The 23947-nt window shown below is 33.7% G+C and overlaps 3 protein-coding genes and 1 long non-coding RNA gene across 10 annotated transcripts in view; 2 read left to right on the plus strand and 2 right to left on the minus strand.

The window, feature by feature from the left end:
- Positions 1-113: 113 nt before the first annotated feature.
- Positions 114-3442, minus strand: LOC101894529 (tRNA pseudouridine(38/39) synthase). Of its 4 annotated transcripts, none has more exons than XM_011298268.3 (8): positions 3354-3442; positions 2530-2909; positions 2376-2467; positions 1986-2320; positions 1623-1924; positions 1316-1564; positions 349-497; positions 114-286 (listed from the first exon to the last, which is right to left on the minus strand). In XM_011298268.3, the coding sequence occupies exons 2-8, from the start codon at positions 2862-2864 to the stop codon at positions 228-230; spliced, it is 1521 nt and encodes a 506-aa protein (XP_011296570.1). In that variant the 5' UTR covers positions 2865-2909; positions 3354-3442; the 3' UTR covers positions 114-227. The 4 variants fall into 4 exon arrangements, with proteins under 4 accessions (XP_011296570.1, XP_058979525.1, XP_011296571.1 ...); XM_059123542.1 differs by having other exon boundaries at positions 2530-2828; positions 3354-3437; XM_011298269.3 differs by having other exon boundaries at positions 3284-3360.
- Positions 3443-4666: 1224 nt separating this feature from the next.
- On the plus strand, positions 4667-15275 carry LOC101893404 (pre-mRNA-splicing regulator female-lethal(2)D). Its single transcript, XM_005177498.4, has 5 exons — positions 4667-4844; positions 5078-5865; positions 10607-10731; positions 10798-11131; positions 13110-15275. The coding sequence occupies exons 2-5, from the start codon at positions 5382-5384 to the stop codon at positions 14066-14068; spliced, it is 1902 nt and encodes a 633-aa protein (XP_005177555.1). The 5' UTR covers positions 4667-4844; positions 5078-5381; the 3' UTR covers positions 14069-15275.
- A 2363-nt stretch (positions 15276-17638) lies between these two features.
- LOC109611634 (uncharacterized) lies at positions 17639-18161 on the plus strand. Its single transcript, XR_002194021.1, has 2 exons — positions 17639-17722; positions 17791-18161. It is a non-coding gene; the product is annotated as an uncharacterized LOC109611634 (long non-coding RNA).
- Positions 18162-20138: 1977 nt separating this feature from the next.
- Positions 20139-23947, minus strand: part of LOC101893907 (pro-resilin) — a 73185-nt gene continuing 69376 nt past the window's right edge. For 2 of the 4 annotated variants that reach the window (XM_005177501.4, XM_005177502.4), the window contains exons 4-5: positions 20856-20930; positions 20139-20670 (exon numbers count right to left, since the gene is read on the minus strand). In XM_005177501.4, the coding sequence (XP_005177558.1) occupies positions 20410-20670; positions 20856-20930 (336 nt within the window). In that variant the 3' untranslated portion in view covers positions 20139-20409. Of the gene's footprint in view, positions 20671-20855; positions 20931-21295; positions 21725-21751; positions 21844-23947 lie in introns of those variants that run through there. The other 2 variants (XM_020034657.2, XM_020034656.2) reach the window with 2 other exon arrangements.

Raw genomic sequence — 23947 nt, forward strand, 5'->3', positions numbered from 1 at the left:
GTTAAGAGTAAAAAATATTGCATAACATTTAAAAAAAATCTGTTATATAAAACGTTACAATTTAACAAAGAAAATTTATCAACTGTTAATGTTAATTACTCGATGTATGTATGATGAATGAATGTAAATGTTAAGATTTATTCAAATTGTATTTCACTTGTAAATTAAAATAAACTAAAACACGTTGAATGTTTAACCAAAAAAAAAATCTTTGAATTTAATTTATTTCAGTTAACAATGAGCCGCTGCTTTTTCACAAAATGTTCAATGCGATTTTCCAGACTCTCTGTAAAGAAATATAAATAATTTTAAATATAAATTCTATGGATATTTTCTCGATACTCTTACCACATCGTTTCCTTGTTAACAATTTTTGATATTGTCTGGGTTTTACACCATCTTGCAGTAGCAGGACCTGTGATTGCACAGCTTGTGGCTTGAATTGTTCATCGAGTAGGGTTTCCAAATTGTGCAGAACATTACGGATCATGGTGGACCTGAAGGCATACACAAAATATGTGATTAATAATTGATACAATAGTTGAACTTCCAAAAGAACTGCCTGATTGTATGGGCCAGGCTAATACTCAAAATAGGAAATCTTTTTTCTGAAGCTAATATTTCATCTTGGCCTTGTTATACCCTCCACCATAGTATATTAAGTTTGTCATTCCGTTTGACAAAAAATTGTCTGTGCAGGTCCACTTCTTCCTTTATTCACCGGAATTCTTTAAAATTTGGTATTTGATGTTCCTAATGGATGCTACATCCTAAGACAGAAAATTGTCTGTGAAGGTCCACGTCTTCGTACAGCCCCATAAAACGGTACCTCCCGATATTCGGTATTTTGATGATTTTAGCGACAGTATTCACCGGAATTATTTCAAATTTGGTATTTAAAGTTCGAAATGGATACTACAGCCTATGACATAAAATTGTCTGTGCAGGTCCACGTCTTCGTATAGCCCTCATATAACCGTACCTCCCAATATTCGGTATTTTGATGATTTTAACGACATTATTCACCGGAATTGTTTCAAATTTGAAATTTGAAGTTCGTAATGGATACTACAGCCTAAGACAGAAAATTGTCTGTGTAGATCAACGTCTTCGTATAGCCCCCCACATAACGGTACCTCCCGATATTCGATACTTTGTTGATTTTAGTGACCTTATTGACCGGAATTGTTTCAGATTTGGTATTTGAAGTTCGTAATGGATACTACAGCCTATTACAGGAGATTGTCTGTGCAGGTCCACGTCTTCGGGGATGTCTAAAGAGCCCTTTCTCGCTTAGAACTAGTGACCAACTTACTTGATGCTAAATTGTGTCCATTCACTTTGAACATTTTCGATGAGTTTTTGTAAATTTTCCTCATTGTAAATCCAAGGACTTGTGTCAGGCGTAGAATCAATATCCATTATTTCCTCTTGCGGAGGAACAATATCATCTGTTTGTGCTGCCATTGCCAACTCTTCGTCTGTGCGACGACAAGTTTTCTCCCTAAATTCACAGTTAAACAAATTCAAGGGTAAACCAATGGCAGGGGTGTACTGGGGTTTACTATAAAACAAAAACTCTTTAAAAAAACTCTTCAAATAACAAAATTCTATGACCTTACCACGGGTTCTTTTCAACATCCAGCAGTTCAGTTATCACCTCTGGCTCCTCCTTCTCTTGGCCAATCAGCAACAACACCGCCATTATACAACGTATTTGATGCCACAAAAATGCATTGGCTTTGATCTCTAAGAAATACATGGAATAACCCTGACGTTGTTCATCCTGTACATTGGGACAGGGTAGGACATTGGCAGCTTGTAAATTTCGTATGTAATTGGTGACACCATTGTGGACATCCATTTTACAAAAGTTACGAAAATCACCATGTATTTGCAAAAGTTTACAGGCTTTTTGCATGGCCTAAGGGAAAGAAATAAAAATATTATTTTTGGAATACAAAAAACAATCTACATTTGCTTACCTCAATATTCAAATCTCCTTTGGGAAAATAATAACGATACGTTCTGGCAACACAATCGAAGCGGGCACTGTAAACAGGGCTGCGTAATGGCATCCAGGCAATGCATTGAATATTTTTCGGTAAAATGCGATTCAATAGACCACAATAGTCTATTTCATTTTTTAAGCTATCCTCTTCATATTGTTCCTCTGGGGGGAATTTACTACGCAAATCAATGGATATTACCTGGCAAAAGGCACTCACTTCTTTGTCGGTGCGGCCACAACGATGGTAATTTGAGGAATTTCGGGATTCTATCAGACAAGCTCTGGTTAGGGCTCTAAACAAATGATATTCTTTATAAAACATATATTATATAACTTTAACAAATAAGATATCTTAATATACAACCTATGGTAGCATTGGAATCCTCCTGACACGCATAGCCCTGATAATCCCAGCCAAAATAAAGGAATTTCATCAGGACATGTCTTTTGTGACATCTGTAAGAAATTCAAAAAGACATTAAAACTTTGATCTTCTATTAGACCACATTTCTACTCACTTGCTGAAATCGAATTCCCTCTTTTTGTTCTTCTTATTGCCAACGGCATTTGGATTTTCTGGAGATCCCTCCGTCGAATCTTCAATGGCATTCTTTTTATTTACATCCTCTGGCTTTTCTGTTTTGCATTGATCATTTAGTTGATTTAATTCCTTGAGTTCATCCCTCAAATCGTCATCATTTTCGTCCAGTTTTTTATTAAAAATGTTTTTCAATTGAAAATTATATGCCTCCAATTGTATGATTTTATCTATTAGCTCAGTTTTTGACAGTTTTTCTAGTTCCTCTCGTGGTAGTCCCTTAACACGTTTGTTTATTTGAATTTTTGAAGACATAATTTACAACTTTTTATTTCAAGCTAAGCAATTCTCTTGAGTTTTCTAAAACAAATGAATGGGGAAACTTATACCGGTTGATATTTACATTTGGATACCAAACATCTGACAAAGACTTATTATGCATTGTTCCTGTATACGCAAGCATATCTGGTTCCTTATTCATCCATGTTATATGATTGGAATTTGAATCATCAGTGTTTGGAAGACCCCCATCACAATATAGTCAAATTGACTTTCATAGGACCCCAAGGTTTCAAGCGATGAAGCCATGGGAGCTGCTTGAGGGTATCTTAGCTCTCGGCGCACTCTCAACTCATTTATCCAATCACATGCACACACACACTTATTCAACTTTTCCCTCCACAATTGGGGGCCTTTCATGTCAAGTCGAGAACATAGCTCCAATTAAAACTCACAACATTCCACCCTTCACACAAAATTCCTAAAAAAATCAATTTATTTACAAATTAACAAAAGAAGCCTCACCACGACCGCGCGAACAGGGATCACCAGATAGTTAAACAAATAATTTAGGGATTTAAAAATCAATAACATTCAAAACATGAACTGCTGATCATTTTTCTTCTTCGTTAGGCAGTGATTCACTTGAAAGTGATAACAGCCACATCTTTAGTTAGTTAAACGATTTTGGAAAAATTAAAGTTTTCAGTAAAGAATACAGTTTTTATGCAAACTAGATCACCATTTACAGAATCTTTTCACTGTAACTTCCATCAAATTTCTGTCGCCTGCTTTCTTCTATAAAATTTTGCTGATAGAACACTTTTGTTACGATACCGAGTTACCACCTTGTTAAGTGACTGGCAGTACATCAAAACGTTAATGCAAGTTAATTAAAGAAAAAATCTAATTTTTTCCAATACATGGTTATCATTTTGTTTTAAAGCACTTTGCCCTTTGGCATATTAATAAAAAGGAAGGCCCTTATTTTGTGTGTCGATACTAAACCATGGTAGAAAAATACAGGTAGATGCATCAACAGTTGGGAATATTGATATGTCAAAAAATTTTAAATGTTTCTTGAAAAATAAATAGATTTTCATATGTTTTCTTATACGACGTCATTCGAAGTTTATTATAATAAGCGTTTTTCAACAATTTTTACAAATTTAAATAATTTTTCATTTAACATTTTTAATTCCAAAATTGATTTGACAGTTCATTGTCCCAGCAGCTGAGTCGATGCGCCTACCTATATTCTTCTACCATGTACTAAACACACTATTATAATAAGTTTTTAGTTTTTTTAGCATCTGGCAATTGACCGACAACAAATTTTGTAAAACGGTCTATACCAAATAATGAACATTTTTTGGCGAGATGGTTTGTATCCTCTGACAAAAACGCACATTAGAAAATTCATATATTTATATTTAATATATCGAACTCTATCTTGATTTTGGCATAAGGAGAGAGTATTAGCAACTTAGTATTTTATTGTGAGCTCTAATAGATACTTTATAAGCCGTCAAAGAATATTTTGAAGTGTTCGAAACGTATGGAAAAGTTCTAACATAAACAGTTCAATATAGTTCATGTATTAGTTGTTAAAATAAAAAGTGTGTCCTTGTGACGCTGGCGCCATTATTGCGGCCTGTTAAAATTATGCAATCGAATGCTAAAAATCAGTAAAGTACTAGAAATGCTCGTTAATATTACTCTAATATGTTGTGTAAACTTGCTTTAACAACAAAATGCGTCGCTTTATCCATAAACTGCGGCGCCATTGTTGATGACCTACCGCCGTCGAGAAATTCGTTTCGCTTCGATGTCTGCATTTCTGTCGCCATATTGAATAATTGCTAGCAGAAAAAGTTGTGACGCGACGAATTGGGTGAAAAAAATTGAAATTTAACGCGTTTAAGTGCTAAACTTATGGAAAATTCTACGGAAAAGTGTTAAAGCATAAACTGTTTAACAAAAATTACATAAATTTTATGAAAAGTTGCACCAAACGTAAGTGAAAATTGCAATTGAAAAAAGTTATGTGGTTCTGTTTCTGAAAAAGAAAAGAAAAAAACGAGGCATACATATTTGTTAGTCGATATATGCCCGAAAGAGAAACGTTATAAAGAAGAAGCAGGCAAATCAATAAATTCAGAAAAAAGTGGCTGACGACAACGAGAAAAATCTGTTTTGTCATTAATTAATATATCTGTATGTTTTTTTTATTTAAAATCTGAATAAAGTAATGAAAGTAAACGGCAAGACAACGGCAATAAGGCATCGAAAAAACGCAACATCATACGAAAGACGACGTTGAATTTGCAACGAATTAACGAAAGTCTCTTTGTTTGAGGGATTTAGTCCGTCTCCGTCGTTGTACATACTTACAAACGTATACTACGTGCGTAGTAGCCAAAGAGCGCAACGTAACGCACACACAAGAGAAATAAGCAAAGAAAACAAGAAAGAAACACTGTATTATTGAAGGCTGTTTTGAATAAAAACTACCAAAATTTTTGGCCTTAATTAGAGAAGTTTATTATTGTAATGAGTGTCGCTGCAATGACTATGGACGATCAGAGACCATTGATGAATAGTTACGATAAAATGTCCTCTAAATATGAACAAAATTTACATAATGCCTCCTCGTCGTCGTCGTCGGTAGTTGGAGGAGGCAACAGTGTTAGTGGCGGTGGTGGTGGAGTAGGCTCTATGGGCGGCAATAGCGGTGGCCTATTGTCGGGTCCCGCTTCGCCTACACCCTCGGTCACAGAGGAACCCACCTCTTCCTCACATCATGCGGGAAGCCACCATCATCACCACTCGGCTTATTCACATCATCATCATCACCAACATCATCATCATCCGCATCATGTACATCATGCGGTAAATCAACAACAACAGCAGCAGCAACAACAACAGTCCTCAAGACCCTCATCGCCGCCGATATCAACGGGCGTCATGCATCAGGATACAGTTGCTGCTGCTGCCATCATTGCTGCAGCTGAACAGCGCCAACGTCAACTCGAAGGTACTGAACTATTTTTATAATTCAAACGTTTTTCTATATACTTTTTTTTCGAAAAATAAAAAGAAAGCAATATTATTTTTGTTTTGAAAAATAATAAAAAAAAAGAAAAGAAAAATAGTAAATGAAAGAAAATATGAACTGTGTTTACTAGCCGCCAGCTACATTTTGTGTGAGTGTGTGTGTTTTGTGCTACGATTTCGAAGAAAACGTTAAGTTTCCAAACATAATCTAATGTTATTTCGGTAATGATAATAAATAATAATCATATTTAATTTACAATTTTTTGTATATTAATAAAGCTTAACTCTTTGGGTGTTGTGGTTTTACTTTTTATTGCTATCTTACTTTTTTGACTTAGACTTTTAGTTTTGAAAAAAATCTTGAAAGATTCCCTTTGAGAACGAACTCTCCCATAAATAAATGCAGTCAGCGAACACTCGAACACTCTCTTATTGACTCTTAAAGAACTTTCCTCTTTCCAAAATAAAACAAAAACACTGCGCCGTGGTAAGATTAGGGTTCCTCAAGTTGTTATATTTAAAAATTTTGACGAATCGGTATCACCAGTGGAAAAGTGGCCTTTAAACAAATATCTTGCAAAATAAAATATCCTAAAAATGAAAAATTAATAATGCAGAGAGAAGAAAAATGCAAAAATATAAAAGTGAGAAAGAAGAACTATATAAAAATAAAAAATTATTAAAAAAAAATAAGTGCTTACTAAGAACTATAATAAGTGAAATATTAAAAAAAAGAATAAAAAGACATTGAAAATACAAAGAAAGTGCTTAAAATACAAAATAATAGTAACAAACTTTATAAGAAAGTTTTAGCTAATTATTAAAAATAAAAAATATGTATTTGTTTACCAAAAATTGTTTACAGTAAACAAAGTGCTTCAAAATATAAAAAGAACATTCATTTAATTTTCGGCAATTATAAATTAAACAAAATAAATATACACATATTACCAAAAAAAAGTATTTATATTTTTATAAAAAAGAAAAATCCCTGCAACAACAAAAAATCACACCGTCGCGTAATCACGTACGCCGCCTTGTTTTGTTTGAAAGAAAAAAAAAATAATTCTCCTCTCTCTCTCTCTTCTACTGCGACCTCTCACAACAACCTCTCTGCCATGAAAAATGATAATAATAATAATGCTCTTTTACACTTTGGCAACTCTGTGCTATACCGTCCATCGTCGCCGTCGTTGTTACTGTTATTATGTTTTTTTGTTTTTTATTTCTTCTGCGCGCCCTATATACAACAACCTAACACACCTACCCTCCCCTTATCGATTGATCAATCAACGACCAACCGACCACCGTGTGTATGTATGTATATAACCAAACGTAACGAAACAAACAAACAAGCCAGCCAGCCAACAACCTACAATGTCATTAAAGAAATAAAAACAACAACAAGATATGAGAAAAATACAAAAGAAATACAAATAAAAAGTCTCGAGCGTCGCGTGTTGTGTGTATTTATATTTCTCTACTGTGTACCCTGCTGCTGATGCCGCCGCCGACATTGTTGTTGTGTTGTGTATAGCAAGTTTTACCATGATTTTTTTTTGTATTGTTTCTTTATTTTGATTTTCTAAAAACCCCGCTGTAGAAGAATTTTTGCCCGTATATGAGAAAAAGAATGCCAACAAGAAAAAGAGAAAAAGTTGAAAAAAAGAAGTAAAACAACGACAAAAGTTTTGTATAAATGTCGAATCGCGGAAATATATACCCTAAAAAAAGTGCCACATAATACAAGTCCATGAGACAAAAAAATCTAACCAGTTTAAACGATTTTTTTTCTCTCAGTTTGAAAAGCAAATTGGTTTCTTTTGACAATCACTTTTCATAATGTCTACAACAAAAATATGTCAAAATCTAGTTATCTATTAAACCGGCTAATTAACTAATTATGCCATTTTATTAAATTTAGATTTGATAAAGAAGTACTGTCCGTAGTATCTCTCAATTTTGGGTTATCAAATTAATTACTAGTTTTTAGTTTGATATTTTGAAGAGTTTAGATAATGAATGACCGAGTTTTAGATTGACTTACTGACCAAACGATGAATGACTGGCCTACCACTGACTGTATTCCTCAACATGTCTTCAATAATCCATGTGAAACGGCTAAGAGGTCTAGTATCCAAAAGTCTAGAACTGGTCATAGTAGCGATAGTTTAGAAATCTCGTTTTATCTTCAATCAAATCCCTGAAGTTGTAAAAGATGTAGGACAGTCATTATTCGTGTAAGGAAAACAGTAAGGTAAATAAAATAAATTTAAAAAATGAATTAATAAAATTCTGTAATATTTTAGATTTTCAGTTCGAAATTTGCTTTGAGTTTTAATAGATAATATTTTGGAATTCACGCCATATATACCCTTAGGAGCCAGACAATTAAAACATTAATAGGTACTAACAATGATGTTGAAGACCCGAAGAGTTTGGTGTGATTACATTTTAAACATCTGGGGAATATTATGAGGAAGCCATTGGACTATTTATTCGCGTAAGGCAACCAGTAAGGAAGGTGAATAAATACAACATTTTAAATAATAAACTTTCAATTTGTATTATTTAGATTTTAGGTTCGTAATATGCGTTGAGATTTTTGATAGAAGCATACTTCCAGGATCTATAAAATATTAATATATAAGATGATATTATAACAGCTAGAACTGGGAGTCTTTTTCTTGCCATTCTTGGTTATTTTATTGGGCATAGAAAGTAAGGTTATTAGTCATATAAAGGAAATCAATTTACATAGAAAATTTTTAGGTTTTCACCTACTTTAAGGGGCTACAGAAGTAAAAGAAGGATATTGAAGTACCGGGAGGGACTGTTTGATGAATTTTGAACAGCTAGTATTAGGAAATCCGAAGGATACGAAATTTTCAGTGAAATCCTTGGTAACATAACGAATGCCGTCTAAATTCTGACAGTATGCAGTAATAATGATGAAAAGCAAAAAGTGTGTACATAGATGGAATTTAAGCAACAAATCTAAAAAATCCATGTATCCTTGTGTAACCAAGAGCAGGATATTTTGTCGCATAAAGCCGAAAAACATAATTATATTAAATTTACACTAAGATCCTTGGCATTATACCGAACTCCTATATTCAAATGACAGCATACTTTTAAGTCCTAGTATTTGAAAAACCAATTAATGGGACATTCAGATGTACTTTTGTCGAGTAAGGGTTCTAGTAAGCAAAAAGAAGATTGTGAATTGAATTGTGACAAATTTTAAGTTTAGGGATTAAAAGTTTCCAGAATATGCAGTAGGATCCAATAAAACAATAATCAAATATTGTAGCATACTTTTAGGCGCAAGTTTATTTTTACCAAAATGGGGCGGAAGAAGAAAAGCAATAAAAAAAGTCCTGGGAAACAAATCAAGAATCACAATATATTGGACAAACAGTTGTAGGTTGGTTTATTTCGTCGTGTATGAATAATAGTAAGCAAACAGAAAACAATTCAAAACAGAAAACAATTCAATAGTAAATGGATTTCTCGAAATTTCGTATTGAGTCAGGTTGTATTTAGTTTTCTAAATAAAACCTGAAAGAAAAGGGAACTTACATTCCATAATTCACATAAACTATTAACAATTATAAAGACATATATTAAAATAGTATTATGAAAAGTTAATACAGAAACCAAATTGCTTTTCCCAACACACAAAAATTTAAACGGGTTTTGTATCGCGAAAAAGCGATCATATTTGTGAATAAATTCCATACCAATTGTAAATATTAAACCTTTGTAAAAAGTTCTCTAAAAGTCAATAAGAAGTGTTTGTTATAAATAATCAAATTTAATATACTGCCCTCAAATTCAGCAGTGTTCCAGTGTGTTATGAGATGATTTACTTGAATAGAAAATAAAATGTCAATCAATTTTTAATATATTTTCTTTATTCAATCATCCATGTTTAAAAAAAAACAAGTGTTGTAACCAACGAGTTTTCGTTCAATCCATGAAATAATCCAAACGAAAATTAAGAAAATAGAAATTTTGTGATTATTTTCGAGAGAGTTGTAATAACGGAAAGAAGCAAAAAAAAGTGTTCAAAAATCTCTAAAAGAAAGTTTTCAAAAATACCTACAATATTTTTGGAGACTCTTTGCAACAACAGAACGAGCATCGTCGACAACCATAGACGTTTTGTAGAAATCGCACAAAATGACACGAATTAACAACTGCAACAACAAGACCAACAACACGAATGCGAATGATTGCATAGTATTGGTATGATTTCGTATTTTGTTTTTTAACCCACACAAAAAAAGAAACTCTTGAAATAAATCAAAAGAAAAAAATTAAATAATAATAAACATAGAAAAATGGATTACTGCAACAACAGTCGATCATAGCAAAGCAAATATACAATGTTTATTATTCATTTATATTTTATTTGTTTGTCTTATAACATACATATCCTCTATGTATATTTCTTTTCTCTCTCAACAACAACAACAATTTACGTAAGAGATGGAGAGAAGAAAAGATAAAGAAGTATTATTATATTATGATAATATATATTTGTAATGCTTTTTGTGTTTATTCACTGTGTATATAGTTTATTATATAGTATGTACGTCCATATGCTGTTTGTTTAACTATTTTTTTTTTGTTCATAAAACTATGGCAATTTTTATCTAATATTACTTTTTCTGTTTCTGTATTTTATAATTTTTATAAAACAATTCAATATCCAGATGAAATTGAAAATCTTAAATTGGAACAACAACGTCTTACCATGCAATGTACCGATGCCCAAAGACGTGAAAAAATACTTATGCGTCGTTTGGCCAACAAGGAGCAGGAATTTCAGGATTATGTGGTAAGTTTTGAAATGCAACTACTGACAACGATAGATATAATTTACATATTATTTCTTATTTTGCAGAGCCAAATAGCCGAATATAAGGCTGCTCAGGCCCCCTCAGCCGTTGCCTTGAGATCGGCCTTGTTGGATCCAGCTGTAAATTTACTTTTCCAAAAGCTAAAGAAAGAGCTCAAAGCCACCAAGGCCAAATTGGAAGAAACACAAAATGAATTGTCGGCATGGAAATTTACACCCGATTCAAATACCGGCAAACGTTTAATGGCCAAATGTCGCCTTTTGTATCAAGAGAATGAGGAGCTTGGCAAAATGACCTCCAATGGCCGTCTGGCCAAATTGGAAACGGAATTATCGATGCAGAAAAGTTTCAGCGAAGAGGTGAAAAAATCACAATCAGGTGGGTAATAACAAAGAGTTGTAAGTGGGGTGCTTGTAAATACCTTCCATATGATAGTCCCTAAAAGCTCCTTTCTTTTTGTTTAGGAAGACTTAGGATTAGCATTTTAAGTCTTCTTTGGGCCGTTAAGACTGTTTTCGCCCCGTCCACAAAGCTATGAACTGCTCCTAAAAAAGAAATCCTTTCTCGGCTCCAAAAATAATACTCTCTCTTCGTCCATCATTTCTTCTTTTTGATCTCAATTGAATCCTTTCTTTTTGTGAATAAAATCCGACGTTGGGTCCCTTATAAATATTCCCTCCAGCTCGCCTGTAAATGTTCCTCCCAGCTCTTCTAAAGCACACAATCTTTATGACTTCCTCTAATTCCATTCCTAAAGAATCTCCCTAACTCATTTCCAAAGACTCTCCCCAGCCCGTCTCTAAAGACTCTCCCCAATTCGTGTTTAAATAGTCTTCCTAGCACGCCCAAAAAGACTCTGCTTAGCTGGTCTTTGAAGACTATGTCCGTTTTGTTTCTAAAATTTGTCCTCAGCTTGTCTCTTAGGGCTCCCGTCAGCTCGTTCTTTAATACTTTTCCCAGCTCATCTCTAAAGAAAATTCCTTTAACTCTTCTGCCCAGCTCGTTTTTAAAGAGTCTTCTCGCTCGTCTCTTAATAATCTCCCCAGCTTGATTTTGAAGACTCTCCCCAACTCATCTCTAAAGATTAACTCCAACTCCTCTCTATAGACACTTTCTTCAGCTCTTTTATCTTTCCCCAGCCCGTTTTTGAATAATCTCCCCAGTTCGTGTCTAAAGACACTTCCAAGTTCTTGTTTAAAGATTATTCCCAACTTGTCCCTAAAATTTCTCACCAGCTCATCTCTAAAAACTCCCTCCAGATTCTCCCAGGTCATCTCCAAAGCCTCCGTCCAGATCGTCTCCAACGCCTCTTTTTCAATCCAGACTTTCTTTTAAGACTCCTACAGACCAAAGGCAGGACTTCTTGCAGCACACATTCGGTTGTCTATAATGACTTCCTCCAGTTTGTTAAGAAGGACATTTCCTTCATTATATAACAAGTATTCTAAACGCTTATAAATAAGTTCTTCGGTTTACCTATGAAATCTTCTTCTAGTCTTTAATAAATATTCTGCATTGGTCCCTATAAAGTTAGATTTTAGGTCGTACAACGAGAAGCTTTTGGCCTATAAAAATGTTTATTTCTTCCAGTTAGCCCAGATCAGTACTTTCCAGATCAATTTATAGGCTAGACTGTTTACCCGCCAAAACTTCTTGTAGTCTTTAACAAGGATCCCCTTCTGCTCCTTAGTAAATCCATTTATTTCTGTATAAATAGTCCCTTCAGTTGTTTCACTACAGCTTAATTTTCCATATCCAGTTTGTCTTGGGAACTAATTCATGTTCCTTCAGTTCGTTTATAAAAGAACCCACCATGACCCAACTTTAAGACGCCCTGGACCTTAAGCTCTCTTCCCCAAACGACAGTTGGTTATTTAGCTCTTCTGTAAGACTGCCATAAATTATTTCGTGGCGCGTTAGGTGTCATATCAAGGATTCACTATCACATTTTAAGAATCCTGTGTCCTTCAGATCATATGTTAACTGTACAATCACAAATAGCCGCAATTAATTTCTTTTTTTTGTCGGTTATAATTTCCCCCAATCATTAAATAATTTGCGAAGATGGCAACGCTGGTGGGTATTTTTCGTCACTAGTGTAACCTATCTATCCTATCAAACTGATTTTAATTTGCGCCGTTTTTTTATTAACAAAATTTAAGCAATTTAAATAAAGAATTTAACAATATAATAATTCGAATTAAAGTTTTGGATGTTGATAAGACCTTCTCCACATTTAAAAATCATTTTCTGGCAAATTAGAATATCTTCCTTCCCTTAGGAAATATATTCCATTCCCCTCCAAATATCAGTTGAACTTTATTTCTAACAACATAAATTTCTTTTGTTATTGCAGAACTTGACGATTTTCTCCAGGAATTAGACGAAGATGTTGAGGGTATGCAAAGCACAATTCTATTTTTGCAACAGGAACTAAAAACTACTCGAGATCGTATACAAGTATTGGAGAAAGAAAATTTTCAACTAAAAACCGGCATCTCATCGAATCAGGACGAGCAACAGGAAGCAGGCGTTGTTAATATGATTAAAAATGAACAGGAAATGTCTCCCGCCGCGAACAACAACGCTGTCGTTGTCGATGGTCAAGAAGAAGGCGATAATAAGTCAACAGCAGCAGCAGCAGTTATGAATGGCAATATTTATGGAAATGATGTACAAATGTCCACGACGGAGCCGATGTATAAACAACAAATGCCCTTGGAGGCAATTGATGAAAATGTCACGATGCGTACCGTAACCCAAAACACAGCATATTACAATGGCAGCGAATGCGATGCGGCAATGAGTGAACTGATACATGAGGGTAATGGCGGTGGAGCCATTGGTGCTAAAATGAGAACGGTTGCCTCAAGGAAACGCAACTACGATTGTGACGCTCCCATCGAAAGTATACAAATGACGCCGATGGCAGCACAACAACAGGCACCCATTGCCATGGTCTCTTCACCGCGTACTTTGCCTCCGAAAAAGTCCAAACTAAGAGTTGTGCCTCCCACCCGTAGATCCTCAATTCAATCGATTGATGAAAATGAAATGCTCATTAATGCAACGACAGTGAATAGCATTGTGGACAATGCTATGGATGGCATGGCCAATGAGGAATCAGCGGCGTGTGTTGGTAGTTCTGGCGATCCTCTGGCAAATGATGCGGCGACATCCCTGAATGCCATGGATCAACAGCAACAACAACAAGGCTCTGGTATGGTGGCTCAACGTATTATGACCCGACGAAGATCGGTGCGACTAAATGGTGCCAGCAATGGCGGCGGTGGAGGCGGTGATAGTAATCATTGATTTGTTTTAGACAAATATTCAATCTAGACATATTCTCACACACCTATTCTACTCTCCCCACCCCACACCACCCCCGTCTCATCGCCATTTATAATTATGACCACTTGTAAAACTCCTACTGCTCGCCCTTGTTCGTATGTCTGTCGTCGTCGTCCACTTCTTCACAATGGCAACAAAAAACAATAACAAATTTATTAAGCTAATGATGTATATCCATTAACCAACAAAAAATCACAAGAAATTTATGCAAATATTGTTAACAAACCTTATAGATTTATTGCTACAATTATTATTATTATTATTTTCTTTAAATTAATTCTAATTTAATTTTGTTTGTTCTTATTTTTAAGAATATTTCTTGCTTTTGATTATTTTGCCTAAAATTCAATTTTTTTGATGAATATTCTAAAGGAATTACTCAGGACTTTTGGCTGAGCCCGCCGCCCCGTCCCCCCATAAACCATTCTTTACCCAGAGATTTAGGCATGATTATTGTTTATTCCTGTTTAACAGACCTAAGTCGTCTCCCCGATGGTCTTTCATTCTCAGAAAAGCCAATTTTATTTATTATTTGCAGAAGGGAAGGCTGGGCTAAAAGTCCCTTTAAATTTTTTAATTCTCATCATTTCATTTTCTCTCTTTTCCTTTCTTGATGATTTCCATTTTATATAAAAAGAAAACAAAACAACATATTAGCAGCTTGCAGCAGTTTTTAATCTTTCTCTCCTTATTCTTGCTTTTCTTTCCTTTCATTTATTTCATCTATTTAGTTTAGCATTGAATTGGTTTTTATCACAACTACTATTAATTACTATTGCAAAACAACAACAACTACCATAAAATCAAGTAATTTTTTTATTATTATTTTAACCCTGGAAAACAAAACAAAACAAAAAATACAAGAAAATATTTTTAAAATAGTTTTTAAATCAGCAACACAACAACAACAAAAATCATTGATCAATTTTAAATTGACCATATTTTCTTTAGTTTAGTTAATAATAATTAATTTTTATAGAATTATATATATTTATAGTGTTTTCATGAGAAAAATGAAAAAATATACAAAGATAAGATATTAAAAAAAAAACACAAAAAATAATAATAAATAAAATAATATATTAATAGTAACGAGATATAAAAAAGAAAAGAAAAACAAAAAAAAAAAACAATCAATAAAAAAATTTAAAAAATACCAGAAAACAAATTGTGTGTTGTTTCTTTGGGAGTTTCAGAGGGGCAGCTATACATACAATGAAGGAATCTTTTGAAATTAGAAAACTCCCCACAGGTTGCCTATAAATGAATAAAACAAAGACTTTCAATGGGTTTTCTGTTGGTCCTAGGGTTTTTTATATAATCAAATGATATTTTGTACACCGTTTAATGTCAAAAACCTTTTAGAGAACTTCTGAATATGGTTGACACTCTTTAGACCTTTTATAAATATTTCTACAAGGATTTATGATAGAAAAGTTATTTTAGTTTTTTTTTCAGATGATCCTTGAAAATTTTCTCTTTCAAGTTCACGTTTTCATGGTCTGAGGGTCCTTTAAAAATACACGTTTTCTCCGTAAGAGGTTCATTAAAAAATATACACTCGAACATCCATGTCCCTTAAAATACACGCCTTCTTGTCCTGAGGATCCACAAAAAAATGCCCGCTTTCTCATTCAGATGATCCTTAAAAAATATTCTTAAGAAAATACAATTTTCTTGGCCATAAAAGTCGCGTTTTCTATATCATATATTCTGAGAGTCTTTAAAATTTGCACTTGTCTTTATCCATAAGACTTTGTCCTTTTCACCTCATCTATAAACGATTTCCTGACCCCGAAATGCGTTTCTGGCCTTCCACAACAATTTCCTGGCCATTCAGCTGGTATAACTGGTAGCCCATTTTTGAGTACTATCCGGTCATTAATCTTCTTTCAGTTTGCTTATAAAAAGTTTTAATCTTTAGCTCATCTGGAAAACAAAATCCAAAATTTTAGAATGTTTTGACAAAAGTAAGCAGATTTTTCATGTTTTCTTTTACGACACAAATCGGAGGTTGTTATGATATGCATTTTCAACCATTTTTATAAATGTCAGTAATTTCCAATAACAAAATTGGTTTGACAGTTCATTGTCCCCATGGTCGTTAGGTTGTCTTTGCAAGACTAGCTAGCCGTTCAACCCAATTCTCTGTTATTTCAGCTAACCTATCAGCCTATCCTGTGACAGACTTTCAATTGAGATTAGTTTTCCCTTTCCAGTTTGTCTTGGGAAATAATTCATGTTCCTTTATAAAAGAACCTGACATGACATGTCTTTAGGTAGACCTGGAAATTAAACTCTAGCACATTTTAAGAATCCTTCGTCCTTCATATCAGATATGTTAACATCCCAATCAAAAATAGCCGGACCGATTTAAATTTCTACGGAACGCATTTTTGTCGAGATATCATTTCTCCAATAATTAAATCATTTGCGAAGATGGCAACGCTATTGGGTGTTTTTCGTAACTAGTGTAACCTATCTGTTGGAGCAAGTTGATTTAAATTTGAAGCTCTTTGTTGTTGATGAATATTAAGAAAATAAGGCAACGTAGATAAACAAATTATTAATATTACAATACGAATTTAAGTTTTGGATGTCGATAAGTCTGTGCAACAACGTAGAGGTTTTGTAAATACGATTATCATCTGCCAAACTCACCAATCTCTCATGGACCGACTTTTTAATTTATTATTAGAAATATATTAATTTCTTATTAGAAATAATAAGAAAGTTAGCTCATCTATGTATGCAATGCTGTATGTGTAACGGAATATATGTTTGCTGGTTTTCCGAATAACAATTTCTTAAAATACGTTTTCATAACCTTGGAGAACAACTGTGAACAACCATCCTGTCTCTCTGTAATGAGAGGGAGTTGCTGAATATTAAAAACAAAAAATGTAAATATTTGGCATCCTAGGCATTCAGCATGTGTTTGGAATACTGCCTGATCAGTTCATCTATAAATAATTAATTTTTATAGACTCCTTGACCCTGCCCCAAATTTTAAGTATCCAGCTTTTCTATAAACTACTCCGGTTTTTGCAGATAATATATAAAATGCTCCCTGAAGCTTAAGTTCATTGTTAAATTTTTTATCTTGCCTTTACAAAACTCCATGTTCTCCAAGCTCGTCTATATAATAGACCTCTTGGCCCTTGTACTCCTCGATCCTTCACCACATTTGGACTTTGGGCAATCTATAAATGATTGATTTAGTATTTTAAGTTTATATTTCAAATAATATATATTTGTTTATATCGTTTTTATTATTATATCTATACAGTACATTTGTAGCTATTTGAGCGACATCTATTGGAATATTGTATACCAACTAGGTTAATGTCTGTGCTACACGCGCATTTTGCAAGTCTTAAACAAATACCGTTTGTAAAGCATACTTTCAGGCAGAGTGGTGTGGTGAAATACCTCATAAAATAGACGTTTTCAAACGGAAACGAAACAAAAAAAAAACTATAAAATATTTTGGAAAAATAATTAAATTCAATTCTGATTCAAACAATCTAAGTTTTTTCTGCCTTCGTTATTGACACAGTTTCCTGTTTAGAAATTTCAACATTTTTGAAATATTTTCAAAAAAAAAAAAAAATTGTAATATAATTTATTATAATTAAATAATAGAAATATTGCCTCATTTTAATCATTTATTTAATTAACAGAAGCTGCTAATCTTTGAAAGTCAGACCATAAATTTTCGACCGCAACAACAACTAACTGGCAGGTGTTATTTCCTATTGCAACAGCCAACTGTCATGCGGTATACGGTTGTTGTTGTTCCTGCTGTTTTTTTTTCTTTTTCTAAATTTAAATGCGGACAAATCGTTTCAATTATTCACAGAAGTCATTGAGAAGATGTTATTTCAATTATTTTTATGTGGAAATAATTAATTCTATGAAATACCCCACTCCCCTCCTAACACCTCTCATCCAGCCACGGCTAGTTCTGCCACCAATCAAAATTAACATAAATAATTTGAATTTTGCAACAAAGAAAACAAATAACAAGACATTTATTCAATACTGAAATGAATTACAGCGGTGTTTAATTTAAAACTTGTATCAAATCGACAGCATGGATGACGATGATGGTGTTGGCTGGTTAGCTGCCCTGACCAGGCTCTCTCTCTCTCATTGAACCACACAAACAAATAGTGTGGCAATCATAATCAGAGAAGCCAATTGTAAGTTTTTCAAAAACCAACAATTGGCAAGCTGGCCGGCTGCCTGGCTGGCTAACAAGATGTTGTAGTGTTGCATACCAATACAACAACGTCAGAGACGAGGCTACAGCATTTACATGAATTCTTTTTGTGGTCAGTGTCTTGGCCATTGGCAATAATGTTGTAGGAAGTACCGTTTTCCCAAAACAGCTGCTGGCCAACATTTTTCTGCTTAAGGCCAAGGCTGGCTGTTTCGCAGCGAATTAAAAATGAAAACGAAATGGAAAAAAATGAAATTTCTGTGGTTTTGGTCTTGGCCGAATAACATTGAATCTTTGGAGTACTTTTGGAAGGTGGGAGGTGGCGGTAGAAAAATTAAGCAATTTAAAGAACAATTATAACTGAATTTCATGCAATTAAATGTTAAGGAACCACCAGTCAGCCAGGCCGAATATCAGATTTTCTATAGAGTATTCCATAGACATGCTAAGGGCCCACGAATCCGGTTATAGGTGCACAAAAGAGTCAGGTAGCATTTTTCATGTAAGATCATAAGGAGGCGGGAGTCCTTTACAAAAGAGTTGCATTATAATGTGATGTTTACGAAAGAGCAGGGACCATGGAGTCTTATGAAGATGAGATCAACATTTTGGACAGACTAAAATACCAGGTGGTATTTTATAGATGATCCGAGGGAACTGATTGGGCAGTATTCTAGAAACAAGCTAACTTTTTGCATTTGATTCCAAAAATAAATTTAAAAAAATCCACCAAGGACTAGTGAAATCGACAAAGAAAAACCACTGAAATCGACCGTTCGGATCGTATTTTAAAACCGCTTAACTATAGTTTAGTAAAAATTCTCGGATTGTGAAATTTGTTCCAGTTTGACCCGGGCAGAATCGGATTGTCCAGGTTTAAAGACAAATATCTCTTGATAATAGCACAAATTATAGCATTTTGGAAAGGTTGAAGTGTGAGCCATAATTTGGCATTTTTTGGATTCCCAAAACTGTGACTTTTCCGAATTTCGGGGGATTTCTTTTAAAAAACTCGGGTCCAAAAATCTATCTATTGATACAACTCCCGAACCATTTTCAATTTTATTAGCTTTCAAATGATACCTATATTGTTTAAATTAAGTCTGGGTGTAAACCCGGGTCTTGAACCCAAACTTTTGGCTCAAAAATCGGGGTATCTGGGGTCCGCTCCCCAAGAAAAAAATACTTTTTTCCTCTGGAAAAAATGTCAAAAAAAATCCAAAAGTTTTTACAAAACAATGGTTGTTCCATATAAACCTCCATGTTGCTCCACAGACCTATCAACATCCAAAAATGTAATTCGAATCATAAAATTGCAGATTTTTTATTTAAAATTACTACATCTTTACAAAAACACAAGGCGCTTCAATTGTCAATCAATTTGCTCAACAAATAGGTTACACTAGTTGCGAAAACGACCCATTCGCGTTGCCATCTTTGTAAATTATATCATGATGTGAAGAATGACTCTCGACAAAAAAGCGTTCCTTGTTGTGGATGAACTGTTTTTAAATTATCTGAAGGACGAAGGATTCTGTAAATGTGATGGAAAATGCCTGATATGGCCCCAAGGGTGCCACAAATTTATTTATAGAAAATCTTATGCCCAAGACAGTTTTACAGAAGAGTGGTTTGCCCCTTTACAAATTAATGAAAACACAGATGTTTTTTTTTTAATTTTTATTTTGTTAATTTTTTTTAACAGAGAGAAATTTCAAAACTCTTAGAATAGAGGGGAAATAGATAACCTCACATAAAATTAGATTCGCAAACGAAAAAATAAAATTTATTATCAGTTGTTTATTTTTTGTTTTATTTAAAAGATATTCATATTTTATTTTAACATATTACACTCAAGAAAAAAAAAATAGTTATTAAAAAGAAAAATTTCAACAAATCAACAAAAGTTAGATGGTAATTATTTTTTATGCTTTTAAATTAATTCTTAGCAAACAAAAGTTGTACGTGTCTATTAGCGGGTTGTGTTAGCAAACCTTTCTCTGTGTGTTAGCAGCTAATGAGCGATGACATCGGCAGCAGCATTATCAGTTAAGAAAAAAAGTAATTAGATCGCGATTTAGTATTTATAGCCGGGTCTGCCACCGGGTCCCTGAGGAAATTGAGGTTCACCTTCGTAGCTGACATCTGCATGATAGCCAGTTTTCCAGTCGGCTGTGTAGCGTACCACCTGGGTACGGCCATCGGGCAATTGAACACGGTATTCACCGGTCACAACATCGCCATCACTGCTGGCCTTGTGGGCATAGTCGTTGGCGGTCTCGACATCGTTGACGGCATATTCAAAATCGAAAGGCATGCCGGGCATGTGAACGTGGTCCTGGGAAAAAGAAAAATTGATTTATTATTATTATTATTATTATTATTAATATTATTGTTATTATTATTGTTATTATTATTATTATTATTATTATTATTATTATTATTATTATTATTATTATTATTATTAATATTATTATTAACATTATTATTATTATTATTATTATTAGAAAATCAAATACTCACTGGTCCTGGTTCGCCTCTTGGTGGTGGACGTGGCTGGTTACCGCCTGGACGTGCTGGTGTGCCGGGTGGAGGAGCCTGCAATAACAATAAAAACATGAACTCATTAACATTTTCCTTTCCCAAATCGTATCGAATCAGTTAAGAATTGCCAGAAAAAATGGTGACCCATTATCCCTCCACGTCTTAAGGTGACGACTACGACGACGGCGAAGCGTCGATATTTATGTTAATGCCAATTTAATGCTGTCAAAATGAGGTGCGCCCAAGAATGCATCATTGGATCGCTTCTGGCACAAGTGGGTAGAGAAACATGTTTGATGGTTGGTTGGCTGGTTGGTTACTTAGTTAGTTCGATTGTTGTTGTTCTTTTCTTTTCTTTTTTGGTTTATGGCCAAACAGAAAATGTTATTTGCCATTCTGCCACAGAATTCAATATTTACCAAATACGTTACAACTTTTTTTGGAGTCATGTTCTCGTTGTTGTATTTGTTTGCTGTTCGTTTTAGTTCTCTCTTATTGGATTGAAGTGCCATGCTTTGTTTTGGTTTTTCTGTTTCATTTTAATTTTTGTTTAAAGTTCAAGTTGTTTGAAAAGTTTAGTTGTTTCTTTTTTTGATTTTTTTTCGGAGGGGAGGCCTTATCATGTTCAAATCAATTGGGTTCGGGTTTTTTTGTTTGCTTCTATTAATTTAAATAAATCGATGAATAAAAAAAAGGTTTCCATAAAAATACATCAACACGTATTGAATTGAATTTTGATATAATCAAATGGCAACAGTAGCAACAAGAACGTAGTGGATAATAAGGGTTTCTAATTGGAAAATAAAAGAATTGTTTTGGGAAAAACAGTATTTTTGGGGTCTGGGGATTTTTTTTTCAAGAACCATCAAACGAACAAGAAAGTTGCTCCACTGGCTTATCAACGTCCAATACTTAAATTCGAATTATAATATTATAGATTTGTTTAGTTAAAATTGCTAAACTGTGCAAAAAACGAAGCACTTCAAGCTTCAATAAATTTGCTCAACAAATAGGTTACACTAGTTACGAAAAAGACCCATCAGCGTTACCATCTTCACATATTATTTAATGATGTGAAGAATGATCCTCGAGAAAATGCGTTCCATGGAAATTAATTTCGGTGCGGGCTGTTTGTAAATAACAAAAAATGCACCACAGAAAACTTGGTCGATTGTCTTACAGGCCGACCTTATATAGGCCTTGATATTGTAGATTTGTTTACTTAAAATTTCTAAAGCTTTTTAAAAACGAAGCACTTCAAGCTTCAATCAATTTGCTCAACAGATAGGTTACACTAGTTACGAAAAAGACCCATCGGCGTTGCCATCTTCGCAAATTATTTAATGATGTGAAGAATATCCTCGAGAAAAAACGTTCCATGGGAATTGATAATAAAAATGCACGATGTATTAAATTATATATTGGCATAAATGGCAGAAACAACAACAATTAGGATTTACTGGATGGTAAGGGTTTCTAATTGGAATATAGGAGATATGTCGTAGAGAAAAAAATTATATTTTTTGGGTCTGTGGATTCCGTTTACAGGCCTATCGAACGTGGTGTTTAAAATAATTTTTTTACTGGACCACCAGGGTTATATGGTCAGGTGTGTGAAGAATATTGTTTCAAGGACCGACAGAACCATGAATATGTATTTTTAAGATGATATATATTTTTTCGTTATACTTTTTGACATCTTAGGGACATGAATGCGGATAAAAAAATCCAGGAAACATGACATTTTTTGAGGATGTTTTTTATTTTAATGAGGATGTTTTTAATACCATCAAGGATCCAAAGAAGGATTTTAAAGTTTAGCCTCTTGACCAAAACGTGAATTTTTAAAAAAAATATATTTTCTGGGCCACAAATGTGAATTATTGAAAAATATTTCAGGAACCAAGGAATATTTTTTCAAGGATCATCAGCACCATAAATTTGTTTTTTTAATGAAATGACCAGCTTTTCAAAGGTCATCAGGACTACAACGTGGATTTTTAGAAAATATTTCTAGGAACAATAAGAAATTTTTAGGAATATTTTCTAGGGATCCATCAGAGAATTTTTTAAGAATATTTTTTCCAGGACAATCAGGATAAAGATAAATGAGAATTTCTAAGAATAGATTTTTGGTATCATCAGGGAGCTTTAAAGGTGAGAATACATAAAACGCTTCTTAAAATCAACGACTGGCTTTTTCGTAGTGGACCAAAGGAGTTTTAGGTTGACTTAGTTCGATTTTGGCCCTACGCTCCTTTGTTCTTTTCTGAAGAAGCCAGCCGATAACATAAGCCATTCAAAAAGCGTTGTATGTATTCTCACCTTAAAAGACTAATCTGTCAAATAAAAGGGGCAACAAGGGGAAAAATTTGAAAATATGTCTTTAAGAATCATCAGAGCCATAAACGTAGATTTTTTAAGAATATTTTTTAAGGGACAATCTGGGTTTTAAATGGCCTTTTAAGAACATTTCCTCAAGGGCCTACCTGGGCCATTTAGGAATAATTTTTTCAAAGAAGTCATGAACGTGGATTTTTTAAGAAAAAATTTTTAAAGACTCTCAGGAAATTTTCAATATTATTTTTCCAGGACCCTTAACGTGAATTGTTTTAAGAATGTCTGTTAAAGGTACCATCCATTTAAGGAATATTTTTTCAAAGACCTTCAGGAATTTTTAAGAATATTTTTTAAAAGACCCTTAGAGTAACGAACCTGGAATTTTCAAGAGTATTTTTCCTGGACCATTAGGGTAGTAAACGTGGATTTTTTAAGAATATTTTTTGAGACCATCAGGGAATTTTTAAAAATAATTTTTTCAGGACCATCAGAACGAAAAATAAGGTTTTTTTGAAGAAAATGCCTCAAGGATCATCACGGTTTTTAAGCATATTTTAAAGGATTATCCGGGACCTTCAGGAGTTGTTTAAGAATATTTTTTCCAGGACTATTAGAGTAACAAAGTAGGAATTTTCAAGAATATTTTAAGAACCATCAGGGTAATAAATGTGTTTTTTTTTTAAGAATATCTTTTTTTTTGAAACCATCAGCATAATTTTCAAGATTTTTTT

The sequence above is a fragment of the Musca domestica genome, unplaced genomic scaffold (assembly GCF_030504385.1).
Source record: "Musca domestica strain aabys unplaced genomic scaffold, Musca_domestica.polishedcontigs.V.1.1 25, whole genome shotgun sequence".
Lineage (NCBI taxonomy): Eukaryota > Metazoa > Arthropoda > Insecta > Diptera > Muscidae > Musca > Musca domestica.

Coding starts and splice junctions, on each gene's coding strand:
- LOC101894529 (XM_059123542.1), bottom strand. CDS start 3,422: ATGTTATTGATTTTTAAATCCCTAAATTATTTGTTTAACTATCTGGTG. Junction 2,321..2,375: donor GGATTCCAATGCTACCATAG/GTTGTATATTAA, acceptor TGTTTTATAAAG/AATATCATTTGTTTAGAGCC. Junction 1,565..1,622: donor GATGTTGAAAAGAACCCGTG/GTAAGGTCATAG, acceptor TTTGTTTTATAG/TAAACCCCAGTACACCCCTG.
- LOC101893404 (XM_005177498.4), top strand. CDS start 5,382: ATGAGTGTCGCTGCAATGACTATGGACGATCAGAGACCATTGATGAAT. Junction 5,866..10,606: donor GCGCCAACGTCAACTCGAAG/GTACTGAACTAT, acceptor TTCAATATCCAG/ATGAAATTGAAAATCTTAAA. Junction 11,132..13,109: donor GGTGAAAAAATCACAATCAG/GTGGGTAATAAC, acceptor TTGTTATTGCAG/AACTTGACGATTTTCTCCAG.